This window comes from Aaosphaeria arxii (assembly GCF_010015735.1).
Source record: "Aaosphaeria arxii CBS 175.79 unplaced genomic scaffold BU24scaffold_3, whole genome shotgun sequence".
NCBI classification, from domain to species: domain Eukaryota; kingdom Fungi; phylum Ascomycota; class Dothideomycetes; order Pleosporales; genus Aaosphaeria; species Aaosphaeria arxii.
The window spans coordinates 4,410,093-4,427,455 of record NW_022983476.1 but is presented as its reverse complement, the minus strand read 5'-3'; the positions used below and the strand labels follow the sequence as shown (position 1 = coordinate 4,427,455).

Below are 17,363 nucleotides of genomic sequence, written 5' to 3'. Positions count from 1 at the left end.
TATCAACCTCACTTTCACGATATCCAACCTTTGCGCTGTCTGTATTCTCCGCCCATTCTCGCCTAATTCTACTAACGAAAGAACTTTAGTTTGCGGAGCCGTCTGGACAGCTTCCTCAATTTCCTCATCGACCAAGTACCGACTTCATTTCGCGCAATCCACCCTCCACCGTCCTGCTCCTGCGCAAGCACTTTTATTCGAACCAAAGAGCCACCCGCATATACCCAGCATGTCAGGGCCTCCGCCCGGGGGTGTGCCTGCGCGCAGCATGAGTGTAGGAAATGGCCCGCCGAGTGCAGGCCTTCCACCTCATAACGCGATGCCACCGCAGCCAAGCTCAATACCTCCGCCAGCAAGCTCGCAGTCCGGAACGCAATCACAGCAGAACTTGAACCAGATTGTAGGTGTTTTCTAGCTCTTGTTGCAATGTTCTTGTTGTATCTGGAGGATGGCGTCATTGGCCTATGTTCACCTTGACGGTAGACTGTCGACGACCAACTATCGAAAGTCTTTTGGGATGACAGGGCTACATCTGTTGGCCCCTACCTGGTCGAAGCTTCTTGCGCTGCCTTGTTTGACGAGTTGAAGCAATGTACTGTCCGTTTGCGCTACCTTACACAATCAACCCTAGAGATAGGGCTGCCCCAAACACCTACAAACATCTTCCATAGATTGAGAACCGGGTGCACTATACGTTTTGAGATTCTTCTGCGAGGTCACAAACCGGGTCGACATGCGACTGTTTCTTCCTTATCGAACACACTATCACGAACCATTACTGACTATGCCGAAGGTTTTGGAGTATCTTAGCAAGAAAGGATATGTACGAACCGAAGCCATGCTCCGCAAGGAGTCAGAGATACAGCAGCCGGGTGCTGATGGAAGGCCGGTGGCACAACAGCCTGAGGCTGGCCTGGCAAAATATACAAAAGCCTATGGTACGTGGAATTCTACTTGTCCATTTCCCAGTACCGGATACTAAGGTGCTACCACCAGAGTTACTTCGAAAATATACCGAAGATAATCTTGAGCTGTATCGGCCGGAACTTCGAAAACTCTTGTGGCCTTTTTTCGTATATTCTTTCCTTGGCCTCTTGAAAGACCACTACATCAAAGACGCGGAGGCGTTCTTCTCCACATACAAAACCTCCTTCGAACGAGAGCACGAGGACGATGTAAAGACACTTGGAATGGTCAAACTTCCGCAGCATCTTGACAGCAGCAGGGTGGCAAAACTCTACCTGGAGAACAGGTACAGAATCACACTGACCACTATGCCTTTCTATAACTTTGTCCAATTTCTCGAGTCTAAGATGTTTGAGGGCGGGCAGACAATTATGGACATCAACCGAGATCACATGAATATTGTTACGGTCGATCGAACAGCAACAGCGGAAAAGAGCATCGCGGCCATTCTAGCTAGTGGGCGGGGCGATGATGATCTACCTGCAGAAGATGAGGGTATTCCTGGGCACGCCCCAGGGCACCCATCCACAAAAGTTGCCCCGGATCAAGATCCACATGCAGATGCTGCAAGAATTCGACTACAACTTGGCGCATATCCGCAGGAAGAAGAACTTCAAGAAGACGTACGTGCCGCGTTGAAAGAAGAAGACGAGAAGAACCCCAGGCGCGACGGACAGAACAATTTGGTCGACGAATACGATCAGCTCATTAAGCGTGAACCAAATGAAGATGCCCCTTCACGAGACCTTATTCCTTTGCCGCCATCACTAGCAAGAGACGTTTCGATGGAAGTACAAAAGGTTATCGAACACCGTGATCGATACAAATTGGAAGGAAGGACGGGTGGTATTGGCCCAGCTGTTAGCGTAATTATGTACACCTTCCACAACACACACGACAGGTATGCAGATCTTGATATTCAAGATACTATAGCCCCAAGCTAACAGGACTCTAGCGTCAATTGTATCGACTTTTCAGGTGACAACCAATTGGTTGCTGCAGGCATGGCTGAATCTTACATTCGAGTTTGGTCTCTTGAGGGAAAGCCTCTCGAGTCAACAATACCTGAGAACACACAACCGTCATCGTCTCGCCGCCTTATTGGACATGCAGGCCCTGTCTATGCGGTGTCCTTTTCTCCCTCCACAGTCAATCCTGATCCAAATGGCCCCCCCACGAATTCACAATATCTCCTCTCCGCTTCTGAAGATCAGACTGTCCGGCTCTGGTCTTTAGAGACATGGTCATGCCTCGTGGCATACCGCGGCCACAGCAACCCCGTTTGGGACTTGCAATGGGGGCCACACGGGCACTACTTCCTCACTGGATCGAACGATCGCACAGCACGGTTATGGTCGACTGATCACATAGACGCTTTGCGCATTTACGTCGGTCATGACAATGACGTTGACTGCATAGCATTCCACCCCAATAACATGTATGTTTTCACGGGATCATGCGATCGGACTGTCCGAATGTGGCATATCGCTGGTGGCAACTGCTTGCGATTGTTCACGGGACATGCTGGCAATGTCACAGCGATAGCTTGCTCACCGGATGGCAAAACCCTGGCCAGTGCTGATGAAACTGGAACCATCATCCTCTGGACACTTGAGACTGGTCGCCGAAAGAAGCGTATGCGAGGTCACGGCAAGGGTGGCATCTGGTCACTCTCCTGGAGTGTCGAATCGACTGTACTTGTGTCTGCTGGTGCCGATAAAACTGTTCGCGTGTGGGGTGCCCTCCAAGAAACCAATGAGTCAGCATCGAAGGCTACTGATGGTGCCGCTGGCAAGGCTGACGGGGCACTTGCAACCAAAGCCGCGGCTGGAGCTGGTCCCGGAACGGGAGGCAAGAAGGCCCAGAAAGAGGCTGGTGTCAGTGCCGACCAGATCAGTGTCTTTCCCACCAAAGACTCTCCAGTCTACAAAGTCCAATTTACTCGGATGAACTTGGTCTTAGCTGGTGGTGCTTACCTTCCACCACCAAAAGTATAACAAAAGCACAAATCGAGATATCATTTCATGTATAAGGAGTAGAGGCGTTTTTGTAACGACCATGTCAGGTCGGGATATGGTGGTTTAGGTGTTCGGGCATCGGTCCGGTGTTTGGGTGAAGGCTCCTCATTCAATCAATACCACAATGTCTTGAGTACAATCTTATTCTTAACACATGGCATTCAGTTCAACTTCATATGCCCCCTATCATTAATGAAAAGTTTCATTCCAATACTTGCGTAGCCAAAATCGCCTTTCGTTGTGAAGATAACTAGCTGGAGTAAACGGCGTCCTGTCCAGCAAGGCGCCACCTTCTAATTTGTATCTCTTACTACCTTTGAATAGCATCTGGCAATGACCTACTCCAATTTGAACACCAAAGCAGTGTCAGCACTGACTTTATCTTTGCATAGCGCATCCCAGCCCTCCTCCCATCCCTTCATACCACTGCCCCATTTGATGTGGGAGCCTGGAATGCCGCCGTTGCTTTTGAATTTATTAAACTCTTCATAGAACTCGGAGAAGTACTCGTCACCACCGAGTCCGATCCCTTTTTCCCTCAATACATTTGCATTGACCTGCACGCTCTTCGTAGATGGCGTCGATCTCACAGTAGCCGTCTTGGGAACCTGTGGCGTAACCTCCCCACCCACTCTCACGAATGTATAAGGATGCGTCTCAGACAGGCCTGCAAAAGCGCTGTCCCAGGCCTCGAGGGCTCCCGGTCTGCCACCAAAGTCAATCACCACCGTTCGATGCGGCCCCGCACTCTCAATCTCCGTCTTCACAGCGTCGAAATCTCCATACAAGACCGTCTTATCATAGAATCCACTCCCCTCGCTCAAACTCCGCGACGCCTCTGATCCAACGCCGATCACGGCCCTCGGCTGATGCTCTTTCGGTCTGTTATTCTTCACCTGTTGCGCGAATGCCATTGCCGTCTTCCCGCTCGCACTCAGCACGATGACGCTTGCGCCCGACAGGTCTGCATCCTTGTTCTTCCAAGAATCAAGGGTGTCGTCAGCATCGTCATTGGTGGTGGGGAGTCCCGTAGGGTGGCAGAGATTCTTCTCGTCCCACGCGAAACCGTACTTGTTGAGGTTATACGACGTCGCGAAGAGGCCCTGCATCAGGGCGTCCCAGGCGAGGAACTCCAGGCCGGGGGAGGCCTCCAGCTCGCTCAGTGGTGGGGTGAGTTGGTACCGGTTGTAGACTTTCCAGAGGTGCTGGCGGTGTGGGCTCGTGACTACGAGTTGGTTCTTGTATCCGGCATCTTCTATGGCTAGGTCCTCAGGGAGATCCGAGATGGGGAGGAAGCCGTAGACTGTGTGGCCCACTGGAATGGAGGAGACGGTGGATTCGAGGATCTCTGCGTATCCCCATGCTGAGATACGACCGTATTTCTCGCTGTCATTGAAGGGTGCTGGGGTGTTTGGGGGCAGAGGGTAGGTGTCCCACCAGCCGAGGATATGGCCAATGCGGGCGTAACTGAAATTGTTCGTGGTAAGACCCAGGATTTTAGATTGTATGCGAATGGAAGAGGGCGGAAGTTGTGGGAGAGGCTCTGGTGGGAGTGTCACAAGATTGTGTTTGGAGTAGTTGGATTTGTCGAGTATGTGTGCTGATGGTGATGCCATTGTGCTGAATATGTGCGTGTATCTTTGAAAGACAGGTAAAAGTTGATATATGGTTATCGGCTCTGGACTGTTGATAGGTATTGCAGCCTTCTTTTATACCTAGATGTAGAAGGACAATGGATGTCCTTGCCCTGATGGTTGGCCTGATAAATGGTTCAAGCATAACGTTAGCAAGATAGGGAAGTGTCCAATTGTCTCCATCCGTATCCCCACTGGCCAAGCATCTCCCCACCCATAGCTCCTGTTCAATGACTCACTGTCAACGTTGATGCCTACAACCAGCATCAAGAGAAAGCTTGATTCGGATCTGCAACACGCTTGTAAGAGCAAAAGGGCATGTTGTGGGCATCCGCTTTGATCCGAAAAGGTATTCAATGCGACTAGCACTTGCGATTGGCCAGAGAACGATGATATACTCAATCCGGCAATACATATTACTTGCGCTATCTTATTCTGATACAGAAGAACGATTTGAGATATTTTTTTGATTACCAACACTGATGCCTGTGATGTCCGTTGATGTAAGATGATGATCATTGGCTCTTTTTGACGAAATGCTTTCGAATGAAAGCTGCTCCTCTTCACCCGGGTTGGTTTTTGACTTGTGTGTGATTGAAAATGCCTCAAGTATATGTCCAAAATCAATACACTGGGCTCTTCCTGTGGTAGAGTTTCTGTGCCCGAGTTCCATAGTCCGTCTGAGCCGCTTCATTGGACGAGGCCGTATAGAGCACAGCATCGAGCAAAGAGCATGCAGCTTGTTCAAGTCTTACATTGTCCTACCTCGTAAATGCTCATCCAACAATCACGACCCCAGTATGTGGCCTGATTGAGCTCAATGGCATTGGTTTTTTCGGTTGTATCATGAACAATCAATGGTTTTTTAGAGCAGATAGCAAACAACTAAAATCTCAAATTACCCCTCACCCCGCAATCCACAACACTTTTACACGGAACATTCCCATTTCGGAAATATCCAACACGAGAACCTTACCCAGGAAGTACATATAAATTCCAATCGCAACGACCTTACAGCAATGCCACCACTCTCGACTCTCCTAGAATCCAAAAGAACGCCGGTAGTCCTCGATGGCGCGCTAGCAACCTACCTGGAGATCCTCGGCGCGGACGTATCATCCGCGCTGTGGTCTGCATCGCTTCTGCTCCACAACCCGGACCTGATATACAAGACCCATCTTGATTATTATCGTGCTGGTGCAAACGTCGCGATAACGGCTTCGTATCAGGCTTCCATCCCTGGGATCTTGAAACATACGGATCTGTCATTGGACGAAGCGAAGGGTGTTGTTCGCAAGAGCGTGGAGCTGGCCAAGAAAGCGCGGGATGACTATTTGCAAGAGATTGAAAATTCTGGAACTGGGGCAGAGAATGTTGAAAGGAGGAGCGATTTGCTTGTAGCCGGGAGCGTGGGGCCGTACGGCGCCTTCCTTGCCGATGGGAGCGAGTATAGAGGCGATTACTCGCTGTCGCGGAACGAGTACAAGGACTTTCACCGTGGGAGGATAGAGGCTTTGGTTGAGGCTGGTGTAGATGTGCTTGCTGTTGAGACTATCCCATCTTTCGACGAGACTTGTGCAATTGTTGAGTTGTTAGGGGATGAATTCGCGGGGACAGAGGCGTGGGTATCATTCACATTGAAGGATGCTGAGCATATCAGCGACGGTACAACCTTAGCCCAGCTCGTCCAAACTGTGGAGAATTCGCAGAAGATCGTGGCGGTTGGTATCAATTGTGTCACCGAAGATGTGGTTCTTGGGGCTCTGGAGACCCTACGGCCATTAACGAGAAAGGCACTTGTCATATATCCGAACTCGGGCGAGCATTGGAATGCCGAAACTAGGAGCTGGTACGGGGAGAGAAATGAAGGAAAGAGCTTAGCGGAGAAAACGCACATGTGGCGAGATGCCGGTGCAAGATTGATTGGAGGATGCTGCAGGACAACACCAGACGATATCAGTGTGATAGCAAAGGCTCTGGAATCTTCATCATGACATAGGACTCGGCAGAGGGAATTGTAGTTGAAAGATCGAAATAGTCTCTAGTATTAAGAAGAATGAGCTGACAATTTAGTCAATGGTATCCTGCATATGCCTGAAAGCTTCAAGCGCCAAAAGAAACATCAACCCTAAAACCTTTGTCTCCCGCACCAGCGGCAGAACAAGAGAAAATACAGAAATTCGTAATTCGTACAATAGCAAGATTCCGAACAGGAACTGCCAAGTGCTTCAATCAAGATTTCACACATGATCGGACTCGCATCCAAAACTGTGCCAATCTAATCACCAACCGCCTCGGATGCGTCTAACCTTCTCCTTGCCCCCAACCCTTCCTCCAGTGATTCTGCGAACCCATCTCCTAATCGCCCATCCTCGCGCCAACGCTTGGAAGAGCTCGATGTCATGGGTCAACTGCTCCGTTCGTTGCGCCAAAATCGCTTTCCATCGTCTCTGGAGGACCATGGCGGCATTCACCAGCACTTCCCGCCTTTGAGCCACGACAGCGCAGTCGGCAGCGACGCGCATGAGCATGACGCGTTTGTGCATTTCACGTCGTGCAAGGTGGCGACGATATGCTTGTTGGATCGTAGCAGCAGCACGATGCTTGACAGAAAGTGGAAGGAGGCGTGATGCTAGGAAGGACAGTGTGAGAAGCGTAAAATCCTTTGATGGTATTGACCTCGCCTTCATATTATTGGGAGCGAACAAGGCAATGAAAGAAGTAGAACAGCCTGCTGCTCTCAATTTGGTGGCCAGGGATAGCTGAGTTGATCCGGTCGTCAGAGCTAATGCTGAGGGAAGATACATGTCGACGATCGCCTCTAAAACCCGTGGGTCCGAGAAAGAAGTTGTCAAGTTGCTAACGCGTAGACCTTGTAGGCGTGCAATGCTGCGAGCCCAAGACAGTAACAATCGTTTGTGATAGTCGAGGCCTTCTAATTCTGTAGTCGCTTCATCATCGTCCGAATCCAGATCGCGCTGGGCATAGTTATCGCGCTTGCGGTACCATAGGTCTCGGAAATGATTGACTTCTTTGACGATATGCGACCAGTCGACTAGAGTGGCAAGTCCGCATTTTCCAACCAAGGACCAAAGTAGGCTGAGAGTCTTCTCTCGATGCCCGTCCACGATATCTTCAGCTTTGATACCACCGACAGCTTGAATTGGAATGCCACGAATGCCAGTAAGTACAGAGAGCCCTAGTTGGACGTTGTATAGCTTTTGTGCACGTCCAATGCTAGGGAACTTGAGATGCTGTGATAGAACCCAATTTTCCTTTTGCTCGACGTCGAGAATGCTCGTGAGCAGTTCTCCACTTGGCAAAGATATGGTGATTGTCTCTTGCTGAGAGGCAGAAGCGGAGGGCGAGTAGAGCAGGAGCTCAATAAGGCGAGTCAGAATAACACCATCCCGTAAATCGATCGCAATGTTTTCGATCTGGTATGTGTATTCTTGAAGAGGATATTGTACGTGGTCAACCTTGTAGTCGAAATGCCCCAGCGGTCTGGTTACATCACCATGCGAAGGAAGTAGCATGCTCGCAAGGTGGTGCAGCACATCGACTGAGGTCTTGTAAGGAGAAGTAGTCTGGAAAAGGCATCCTGAAACAATGTCCGCCTTCTTGGCCCGGTCGAGAACGAGAACGAGCATCAAACTCCGCAAGGCAGTTCTTCTCCAGCCCCAGCCCTGAGAGCCGAAATCATCACCTTGCTCGGCCCGTGCAATACTTGCAATGCTTCCTCCTCCAGCTTTAACTCGCACAGCATCCTCGTTGCGAATTAGGAATGCATCCAGGAAGGCCTCAATAGCTCTACGTTCGGAACGGAATTGTCGGGATCCATCATCTGAGCTTGTTGATCCGCTAGATAACCGACAGGGAACTGTAAGTTGGCGTCCAATGACAGTTTCGGCTGCTGCGCGAAGGGCTGGGAGATCGTAGGTTTTGACCCATAGATTGAGAAACTTCTTGCGCATGCCCACATCGTCTTTTAGCCGTATCGTTTGAGCTAACAAGTCCTTGGGAATGCTTAAAGCCCCATACAGCAGAGATGCCTGAAGGCGCTTGTGTAAAACAGGAACACTAGGCTCATGGTATAGGGCCAGCATCTTGCTTCGGAGGTTGTTAGTATTGTCGTCTGCATCTGTTGTTGATTTCGCTGAGTCGAACAATGAGTTTAGCAGTTGTGTGATGGCAACCTCCTGGTATGTGAGCCAGTTGTCTTCGTATAGTTCTGGCCTTGCCAAATCCTCCGACAGAACAGGGTAAGCTTCTCGGGCCTGTTGTGGCCTACCCACTTCATGCATCATGGTGATCGTGCTTGTTGCTCTCTCGGTTCGTTGCCTGCGGAGTGCGTTTGGTGGCGACTTGTCCATGTGGAAAGGAGAGGATGATAATGGCGCTCGGTCAGCTCTAGGTACGCGAGCCTTCGTCACCATTTTCGTAGATAATCTAGCTGTCGTAACTCGCCTGGTAGTACCTGCTGATCCGTCTGCTTTCGCCTTAATTGATTTCACTGGATGGCCGTCGCTACTCGTCTCGGAACGCGGGCGCTTTTGGGTGCTTTCAGACAGCGATTTCTTGCGAGCCAAAGTCTCGGGGGCGCGAGGAGGTTTGAAATGAACGCGTGGGGCTTTCGTGACCGGCTTCTTAATTTCCTCCTTGACATCCTTGCTGAAATCGAGGAAGATGTCAATGCCTGGTGGGACGTTCTCCTTGCCATTGCCTTTGCCAAACCGGTCCTCCGAAGTTGTGACGCCTTGATGAGATCGGTGGGACTGTTGAAGAGGAGCCCGCTTAGGTGGTACTGCCAGGGATTTCCGCGGAGGCTTCTTCTTGAGTGCCGATACGAGATTCTCGGATTCCTCCTCAGACAGTGTGACGAGATCCAAGCCGATATCTGGCGATTTTGCCCGTGGGTTCCTAGACTTGTGGGTAGGCTGACCAGGGTGGATGGTCATGATCGTAGTGTCCTCAGATGGGACATAAATGGTTCTGCGTCGAGGATCCTTCTTAAGGTTCTCTCTTTTAGAATCCCTCTTGTCAAGAACATCCTCCTGCAATCGGACTGTGGCACTGTCGTTTCTGTCCACCAAGAGCTGCGAAACGCGTCTGCGTTGTGGTTTCATTACTAGATGCTCCTGGACAGGCATCCTCTGTGCTGGATGTGCAAGAATGGTGGATCTCTTTTCCGTCGCGCCCCTGGGCATGATGGAGGTTCGAGACCTTCTTTTTGTCTCTAAGGCCTCCTGTTGAACTTGCTGCTCTTCTTCTTGCGCAACATCCTCGAATATATCCAGGTCGGGATTGAATGCAGGTTGTTTGCGCGCAGCGCGCATTGGTCGCCTAGGTTTCGCCTGCCTCAGATTCGCCTGGAATTCGGTCGTGTACTCGAGATTGGCTGTTGTGTCATCGGTGGAGAAGCCGGGCGCGTAAATTGACGAACGGCGTCCATATTCGGACTGTCTATGGCTGTGATATGAGGGATGCGGTGCTGGGCACGGTGTTGCCTCTGCGTAGCGACGCATTCTGTTGATGTTTTTAAGACTGATTCTTCCTGCGCATGAGGGTAAAGTAGGTATTGTGGGGTGTTGTTGCGCAGGTGCGAGGTTTAAGGTTGGATTCCAAGGACGTTTAGCCGGGTTGCACGGACGCGACTTGATGTTGATCTCATGTTGCGAGGGGCAACCGACGCACCTTCACGACAGAAACTCAGCTATAACGACCATGCGCAGCACTCAATGAGAACTGTCACAGTGTACGAATAAGAAGATTCTATTTTCAACGGAGATATAGCAATCAATTTGATATTCTTAGCTACGCTTGACTGGCCAGTACCAATAAAACCAGATCTGAATGAACGCAAAGGGTGTTCGTAGATCTCCTAGCCTTGCATCGCAATCACGACAATTGGATACCAAGGCACCGACAGCCAGAGAGATCCCAAGAAATCTGCCCTCGAGAAACTAACCTACCTCCCTGGCCGTCCATTTGGTTCCCGGAAGAACGTTTGTCTAGTGGTAGTCTTATAAACCACGCCACCTATGTACCTGCGGGGCCGAGAGGTCACTGGTGCACCAATATTTCGATATTGCTCGCAAGAGTAACGTTATTACAATCCATTCAGAACTCGAACCATTTGTTGAAGGGCGCATGGTCGGGTATTGGATTGACCACCATTGTCACCAAAGGCATATATATCTCAAGAGAAAATATATTCAAGTTCTACCTGACTTCGTCTGAGCTTTCAAAATGTTTTACGACAGATCAACAGGTCAGGTCTATGTGGAGGCCACTCTTCCGGTTACTTCAATGATGGACGAATGGCGACATGAATTTAGAGGTAAATTGATTGACCCCAGATATCATCTGAATGCTGGCAAGGGTACTTGTTCCTTGCGAGAAGCCGCAACGCGGGCTTGTGCATGGCAAAGTGATCAGCCAGCCATGGCTCTTGCCCTCGCTCAGACGGATTCACATTACTGGCCGGCTATCAAGCCAGTGTATGATTTCTTGAGAGAAACGTAAGGTAGCCATTCACTTCATATAAAATTTCGACTAAACTTTTTCAAAGCGACACGCTCTCATTCGAAGCTTGGGTATCCTTCATGTCAGCGTTCAGTGGACATATCATGCCCTCAACTTTTAAGATCTCCGCCTACGAGTTGCCAGGGAGGCCTCTTCCTGGACTTGAATCCATCGGTACACGCCTAAGCGCTCTGACATTCGATACACTGACGTACCTCCACTTCTCTACTGAGGCTATTAAATTGCTATCTCTGAACCGCGATATTTTGAAGTTCACGAACTTGTCTGTCCTTGTGCTTGAACAGGCTCATGATAGCGACGAACTCCTTTGGAACACATACGGTGGTGATTCTGGAGAACGGCCAGTATCGACAGATAGACTATTTCATTTCTGGAGTCGCGCTGTGCACGAAGCTCATGCCTTTTTCAAGCTGAAAGTATTGGTTTTGAGGGGGTTCGTTGTGAGGCCTGAACATCTTGCCGGCCCACTAGCGTTCCCCGCGTTAGCCCTGTGTAGTACCAATTCTGTCTGCCTCCTCAGAAGTCTCCGTACTTCTAAGCGAAATGGAGATGTATACGATGATGGTATCTGGCGATGTCTTCATATAGACAGGTAGGCGTGCTCAGCATCGTGATTCATGATACCAAAACTAATTTCCAATGCTAGTGATGATGGCCACAATAGTGCAGTTGCACTTGGTCACGACTTGGACTATGAGTTCAAGAGAGAAGATCTTACAAAACATCAAAAGATGCAAATACTCTACGACTTTGCAATCTCACGAGCTCCCACGGATAGAGTCGCCGATAAGCCTGTGATATCGATCGCTCATGGCAACCCAAAGCTGTACAACCCAGAGTTCACAAAGGATTGTGTCTGGTTCACTCGTGTTGGGTGGGAATCAGCACCGAACATCCATGATCAGAAAAGTGTCATTGATAAGAACAAAGACGAAGCTTCCCGCGATGGGTCGAACAAGAGGAGGAAGATGAGGGGAGGCAAACAACAGGATATCGGTTCACTGCTTGAATCTTTCAGTGCGTAAACCCTACGTTGTCACAAAAGCGAAAAGGATCTCGTATAAACGGTGAGACATGGCCTGGTTGCATTACCGGCAAGTACGGCTGCTTTCCTTCGACAACGGACACTTTGTCTCGAAGGAATGCACCACGACATTTGAAGCAGCTTCAAGTTTGTAACATGAAGCGCATTCGAAACTATCTTAATGGACTAGGCTTCAGATGCCAGGCACTCAAAAAGATGCAGGTCAGGCAAGAAACATCAAGTACGAAGTAGTGACTGAAACATGTAACTATCGCTGAACAAGTTTGGATATCTTTAATGAGTTATGACAGAGTTAAAAACTTCAACGAGAACGGACAAGAACCTATTTTTAAAGAACAGAAGAAAAAGAGGAAGAAGGAAAATAGTAGCCTTTGGTATTCTGTCTATTCCATCCATTCCTACGACCCCTGAATGCATTCCAGTGCACTCATGAAGCTACCTTATCTCCCTCCGAAGAATTCATTCTACGCTGTGAGGGTCGTGTTGCTAGTCACGCCCTGGCTTTTCTTGTAATCCTCCATCATCTTGCTGATTGGCGCTTGACGGCCCCACTGCTCCAACTCAACCATCTTGTCTACCTCGTTCATGCTGAGAAGGATAGCTCCCGTAGGGGCCGTGTTCTCCTCCTTCGACTCTTGACGGCGCTCAGGCTTGCCCTCAGATGCGGCAGCGCTGGCAGAGGGTCGTGTTGCCTCTTCAGCGCCGGTAGGCGAAGCTTTGGCCTCACCTTCGGGAACAGCAGCTGCGGCCTCACCTGCTGGCCTGGGAGTGGCAGTCTCGGCTGGCTGGGCTCCTCCTTCGGGCCTGGCGGTCTCAACAGCAGCGGCGCTCTCGGTAGCCTGGGGCGTCTCCGGTTGAGCGGCAGCTGGAATCTGACCTTCAGCGGCAGGGGGCTGCTGCTGCTGCTGCCCGGGTGCAATGGGAGTGACAGATTGGGCACCCCTCGCGGCCTCTGCGGTCTGCATCATGAGGATGAACTCTCCGTCAACCTGGTTGACGGGGATAGCAATGCGCATGTTGATGGGATCGATGACGGCCTGGGCCTGAATGGGCGTGAATGTAGGCGCGAGGAGAAGCTGGGTAGCGGCGGGGTTTTGCTGCTGGATGGGAGTGCCCTGCTGGATCTGGCGGGCGACATTGGCGCGGTGCTCCGAGATGTCGCGGGCAAGACGTCCTGCGGGTTGGCCGACGCCTTGGAGTTGGCCGGTGGCGCCGCCAGGGTTCTGGAGGACACCTCGTTGTGCTACGGAGAGAGCGACTTGCTGGTTTCCCTGTACTCCCATTTGCTGCATCATCTGCTGAATGCGTACCGCGTTGACTGGTGAGTGGTGTTAGTCTGATTATCGTGGGAATTGAAGGCGTATACGAACTTGGCATCTGGATAACAGTAGCCATCCTGTTGAGATCGGGCTGGACTGCAGCCAGACTAGTGGTGACGGAGTAGCGGAAATCATCTTCACGGTCTTATAAGTACGCGACGATAAAAGCTCTGGTGCTGCAGACTCACTGATTGGCTCCTGTCCTTGCAACGCCGTGAGCATGCCCCGATCGACGCCATCCTTGACATCGACGTTCATGGAAACCGGTTGGGTAGCACGAACAGACATCCTGAATCCGTCCTGGAACTCGTTCTCTTGGAGACCGGTACCTTGGATGACGACGGTGTTGGCTTGGTCGCTGCCGAAGGGGACGACAAGAGTGTTCGTCTCGACGGTCTGGCGACCAAGCGCCATGTACTCCCCGTCAAGGCTGGTGCGCTTCACCATGCGAACGCTCATGTCGGAGCTGAGTGATATCAGATGGCATAACTTCTTGAATGATACAGTTCATGAACTTACATATTGACGCTCCTCATCGTCTCCTGGATGATCCAAGTCTGGCGGTCAGGTGACAGCATAGCGACGTACAAATTGTCGGGGTTCACGGCATTCTGTTGCAGCAAGGCCTGGTCAATTGGCATTTCCACCTGTCCGCCGACCAGGTCCGTAGCACCATTCGTGTTGATAGACAGTGACAATTGCGACATTGCGACGAAGGGCTGTCCCGTGGTGCCAGTTACCTGGTCGGGAGGGATAGCAGGAGTCTGCTGATTAACGATTAATTGCTGCTGCTTCTGCGAGAAGGTCTCGACCGTCGACCTGTCCGGAAAGGTGAAGGAGTTCAGCTCCATCTGAAGATACAGTGTTAGTGGTAGCCATGTCATGTAAAGTGATGAGCATACGAACATCGCCATTGATATTAAGTACTTGATTAAATTGTGCATTGGGCGTTCTGATCTGTGCCAATGCCTTCGCACTGAAGAAGAGAACAAAAAGGGAAGAGACAGTACCAGACGTCATGGTTGCGGTAGAAGGAATGAATAGCCACCTGGGCTACGTCGTTAAAGTCTGATTAAAGAATACAAAGGAAGGTTAGAATATCTAATGTAACAATTAGAATGAACGGCGGGGGACGCAGCTGATCGAGCAAGCGGAACAGACGACGACAGAACTTGGCTGCGTATCCGGTCAAACGTCTATATATCAAGAGAAAGCTTTCTCTTCATTCCCCCTTCGGCTGCGGCCATTCCGCGGCTGATGTTCCGGTGTCATGTTGCAGACTTGAGAAAGTGAAGAGGCTCCGTATGCGGTATTGTCGTTTCCGATTCAAGCAAGTGGTGTTATGCGATGCGCCTGGAACTATGAAGCCAGGCATGCTGAAATGAGGGCCAAAATTGGGATGGTTTAGTGTGTGTAGCTACAAAAGTTGAAGTAGTTTTGATGTCGGTCACCGCCGTAGCCGTCTTGGCTCTGTGTCTTCTCTGCTTGTGATCTGTTTCATGCAAAAATTTAGTTTCTAGTCTGAAGCTTGAACAATAAGAGGCTTGGCAGCTCCTCGATTATGGGACGTATCCATGAATCATGAAACTTCATAGTTGGTTTGTGAGTCGTTTGTAGATCCAATGCGGAGGCACATCATCGTGACAATTTGCCTCCTTGGTCCATCGATTCTCCGCCCGCATCATGGAGAAGTTCTGAATACGCCTTAAAAAAAGGGCGAGTAAATATCCTAGCCACCCAGCTTGCTGCACTACAGAGTATCCTTTCTGTAGAGCGATACCCCAGCAATCATTTCAAAAAGAAGCTCAACCATAATACCTACCACCTGCAGCAATTAACTCAATTCGTCATGCTAGCATCCTAGCACTCCAAAAAACCATATGATCATACTCTCACGAAGCAGACACAAAACATCGCGCACAGGGTATCTGTCTTTTCAAACGATCGTAAAAAGATGGCGCGAAACAGAGATGTTTGAAGTTGGTGTTTCGAGCTGTGGCGTCGTCCTGAGGACCTACCTCGGAATAAACTTAAGCTTAAAGTCGGATCATCCTATTTATGGAATCTCGCTCCGCTCATTGTGGACTAGCGTCCAAACTCAATGTTCAGGACCATGAACGATTTGGCAAAGAGGTGATGGAAATGGGAAATTTCAAGAAATGGGAAATTGAATTTTAAGAATAAGGGGATCAGGTGTAGAGTTCCTAAGACTAAGATGAATACTATACTTCAAGGCCAGAATCGTTTTGGAGAAAGCAGTGAGGTTATACAAATCTATTTGTTCGTGCTACTGGGTCAAGAACGTTTCAGCTACCACGATTTTCAGACTCGATAATGCAAGGCGGATGGAATCACAGTTAGTCTTGACTGATTCAAAACCTAGCTCCCTGAATTTTCAAGGCAATCAAGTCCATTGACAAACTACAGCAAAGTCGCATTATTATGCACGTAAATGATGGATCTTAATAAAATATTCTTCAATTCTTCGAACTGAGTATGTAGTAAAACAAACGCCATGTCATGCTTTCATGAGTCAATCAGCAATATCCGGTCTAAGCCAGGACATTTAAAACCAGCATCAATAAAGGAAAAGACGAGTAACGCCTCTCTCTATTTACATGCAAGCAGCGCCATCAATGCCGATGACCTTTCCGTTGACCCAGTCGCCGTCCTGGGAGGCAAGGAAGGCGACGACGCGGGCAATGTCGATGGGCTGGCCAACACGGCTGTGTGGTGACCAGGTAGCTGCGTACTCATCGACTTGGTCGTTGTCGAGCTTGTCACCATTGGGAATGTACTCTCTGCAGACTGCGTGGTACATGTCGGTCTTGATGCCGCCAGGAGCGACGCAGTTGACGGTGACCTTCTTCTCACCGGCATCTGTGTTGTCGTTAGTGCCTAGATGTAGTGGGGTAAAGGGTACAAGAACTTACCGATGGCCATGCACCTTGTGAAGGTCTCAATGGCACCCTTGGAGCCAGAGTAGACGGCGTGCTTGGGTACCCCCTTGGCTTGACCAGTAATGGAGCCCATGAGGATGATTCGGCCTCCAACTTCCATTCGCTTGTAGGCCTCCTTAGCAACGAAAAATTGGCCGCGGGTGTTGATGCTCATGACACGGTCATACTCCTCCTCATCGACGTCCTTGAAGTGGCCGAATGAGACAACACCAGAGTTGGAGCAGCAGATGTCGAGCTTGCCGAAATGGGCAATGACCTCGTCCATGAGCATGGCAGTCTCCTTGGTGTTTGCGACGTTGGCCTTGACAGCAACGGCGTCGGCACCAGTCTTCATGGCCTGGATCTCCTTGACGACCTCATCGGCGGCTTCGGAACTGTTGGCATAGTTGACGACAACTTTGGCGCCACGACGAGCAAGCTCGAGAGCCATCTCCTTTCCGATACCACGGCCTGTGCAATTGTCAGGATCCCTTCCCCCTCACGTTTCAGACTGGTTATGCTAGAAGGCTTACCTGAGCCGGTGACAACGGCAACCTTGCCCTCAAGGCTCCAAGTGGGAATGGTAGTGTTAGCGGCCATTGTTGTGATTAGGTGAATTTTAGTAATGGTCGAAGAGAAGTGCTAAAAGAACTTGATAGATTCACTAGGAATACTCGGAAGGCCAAATGGTGCAGTAGAAGAATGCAGATGGAGACCTGGTGGTGGTGATGATTGATAGATAAAGAAAATATTTACCAGCCCAGGAGCAGAATGCAACATATATGCTCTCATCGTTTCGGTACTCAAAGCGGAGAATTGGAGAGAATCAATAGATTGTGGAACAGATGCTTCAGTATCTCAGAGTTCCGCAAGCCATCTCCATACATTCCTGCCCC

The 17,363-nt window shown here is 50.0% G+C and overlaps 7 protein-coding genes across 7 annotated transcripts; 3 read left to right on the top strand and 4 right to left on the bottom strand.

Annotated features, from left to right (window-relative positions):
* Positions 1 to 12: 12 nt before the first annotated feature.
* BU24DRAFT_421419 (transcription initiation factor TFIID subunit 5) lies at positions 13 to 3,167 on the top strand. The gene is made up of 5 exons (XM_033527725.1): positions 13 to 37; positions 90 to 400; positions 794 to 938; positions 997 to 1,867; positions 1,922 to 3,167. Exons 2-5 carry the CDS (start codon positions 230 to 232, stop codon positions 2,961 to 2,963), a joined length of 2,229 nt encoding a protein of 742 aa, XP_033386765.1. The 5' UTR covers positions 13 to 37; positions 90 to 229; the 3' UTR covers positions 2,964 to 3,167.
* BU24DRAFT_421418 (uncharacterized protein) lies at positions 3,168 to 4,880 on the bottom strand. The gene has a single exon (XM_033527724.1). The coding sequence runs from the start codon at positions 4,598 to 4,600 to the stop codon at positions 3,323 to 3,325; it is 1,278 nt and encodes a 425-aa protein (XP_033386764.1). The 5' UTR covers positions 4,601 to 4,880; the 3' UTR covers positions 3,168 to 3,322.
* A 648-nt stretch (positions 4,881 to 5,528) lies between these two features.
* BU24DRAFT_421416 (homocysteine S-methyltransferase) lies at positions 5,529 to 6,698 on the top strand. Its single transcript, XM_033527723.1, has one exon. It carries the CDS (start codon positions 5,638 to 5,640, stop codon positions 6,610 to 6,612), a length of 975 nt encoding a protein of 324 aa, XP_033386763.1. The 5' UTR covers positions 5,529 to 5,637; the 3' UTR covers positions 6,613 to 6,698.
* Positions 6,659 to 10,212, bottom strand: BU24DRAFT_421415 (uncharacterized protein). Its single transcript, XM_033527722.1, has one exon. It carries the CDS (start codon positions 10,141 to 10,143, stop codon positions 6,901 to 6,903), a length of 3,243 nt encoding a protein of 1,080 aa, XP_033386762.1. The 5' UTR covers positions 10,144 to 10,212; the 3' UTR covers positions 6,659 to 6,900.
* Positions 10,213 to 11,062: 850 nt separating this feature from the next.
* On the top strand, positions 11,063 to 12,189 carry BU24DRAFT_461361 (uncharacterized protein; the record flags this gene model as incomplete). The annotated part of the gene is made up of 3 exons (XM_033531887.1): positions 11,063 to 11,139; positions 11,190 to 11,756; positions 11,811 to 12,189. 3 exons carry the CDS (start codon positions 11,063 to 11,065, stop codon positions 12,187 to 12,189), a joined length of 1,023 nt encoding a protein of 340 aa, XP_033386761.1.
* Positions 12,190 to 12,673: 484 nt separating this feature from the next.
* Positions 12,674 to 14,548, bottom strand: BU24DRAFT_432801 (uncharacterized protein; the record flags this gene model as incomplete). The annotated part of the gene is made up of 5 exons (XM_033529937.1): positions 12,674 to 13,527; positions 13,580 to 13,663; positions 13,717 to 13,994; positions 14,048 to 14,379; positions 14,435 to 14,548. The coding sequence occupies 5 exons, from the start codon at positions 14,546 to 14,548 to the stop codon at positions 12,674 to 12,676; spliced, it is 1,662 nt and encodes a 553-aa protein (XP_033386760.1).
* Positions 14,549 to 16,142: 1,594 nt separating this feature from the next.
* On the bottom strand, positions 16,143 to 17,067 carry BU24DRAFT_461359 (NAD(P)-binding protein; the record flags this gene model as incomplete). Its single annotated transcript, XM_033531886.1, has 3 exons — positions 16,143 to 16,408; positions 16,462 to 16,938; positions 17,001 to 17,067. The coding sequence occupies 3 exons, from the start codon at positions 17,065 to 17,067 to the stop codon at positions 16,143 to 16,145; spliced, it is 810 nt and encodes a 269-aa protein (XP_033386759.1).
* Positions 17,068 to 17,363: the final 296 nt, after the last annotated feature.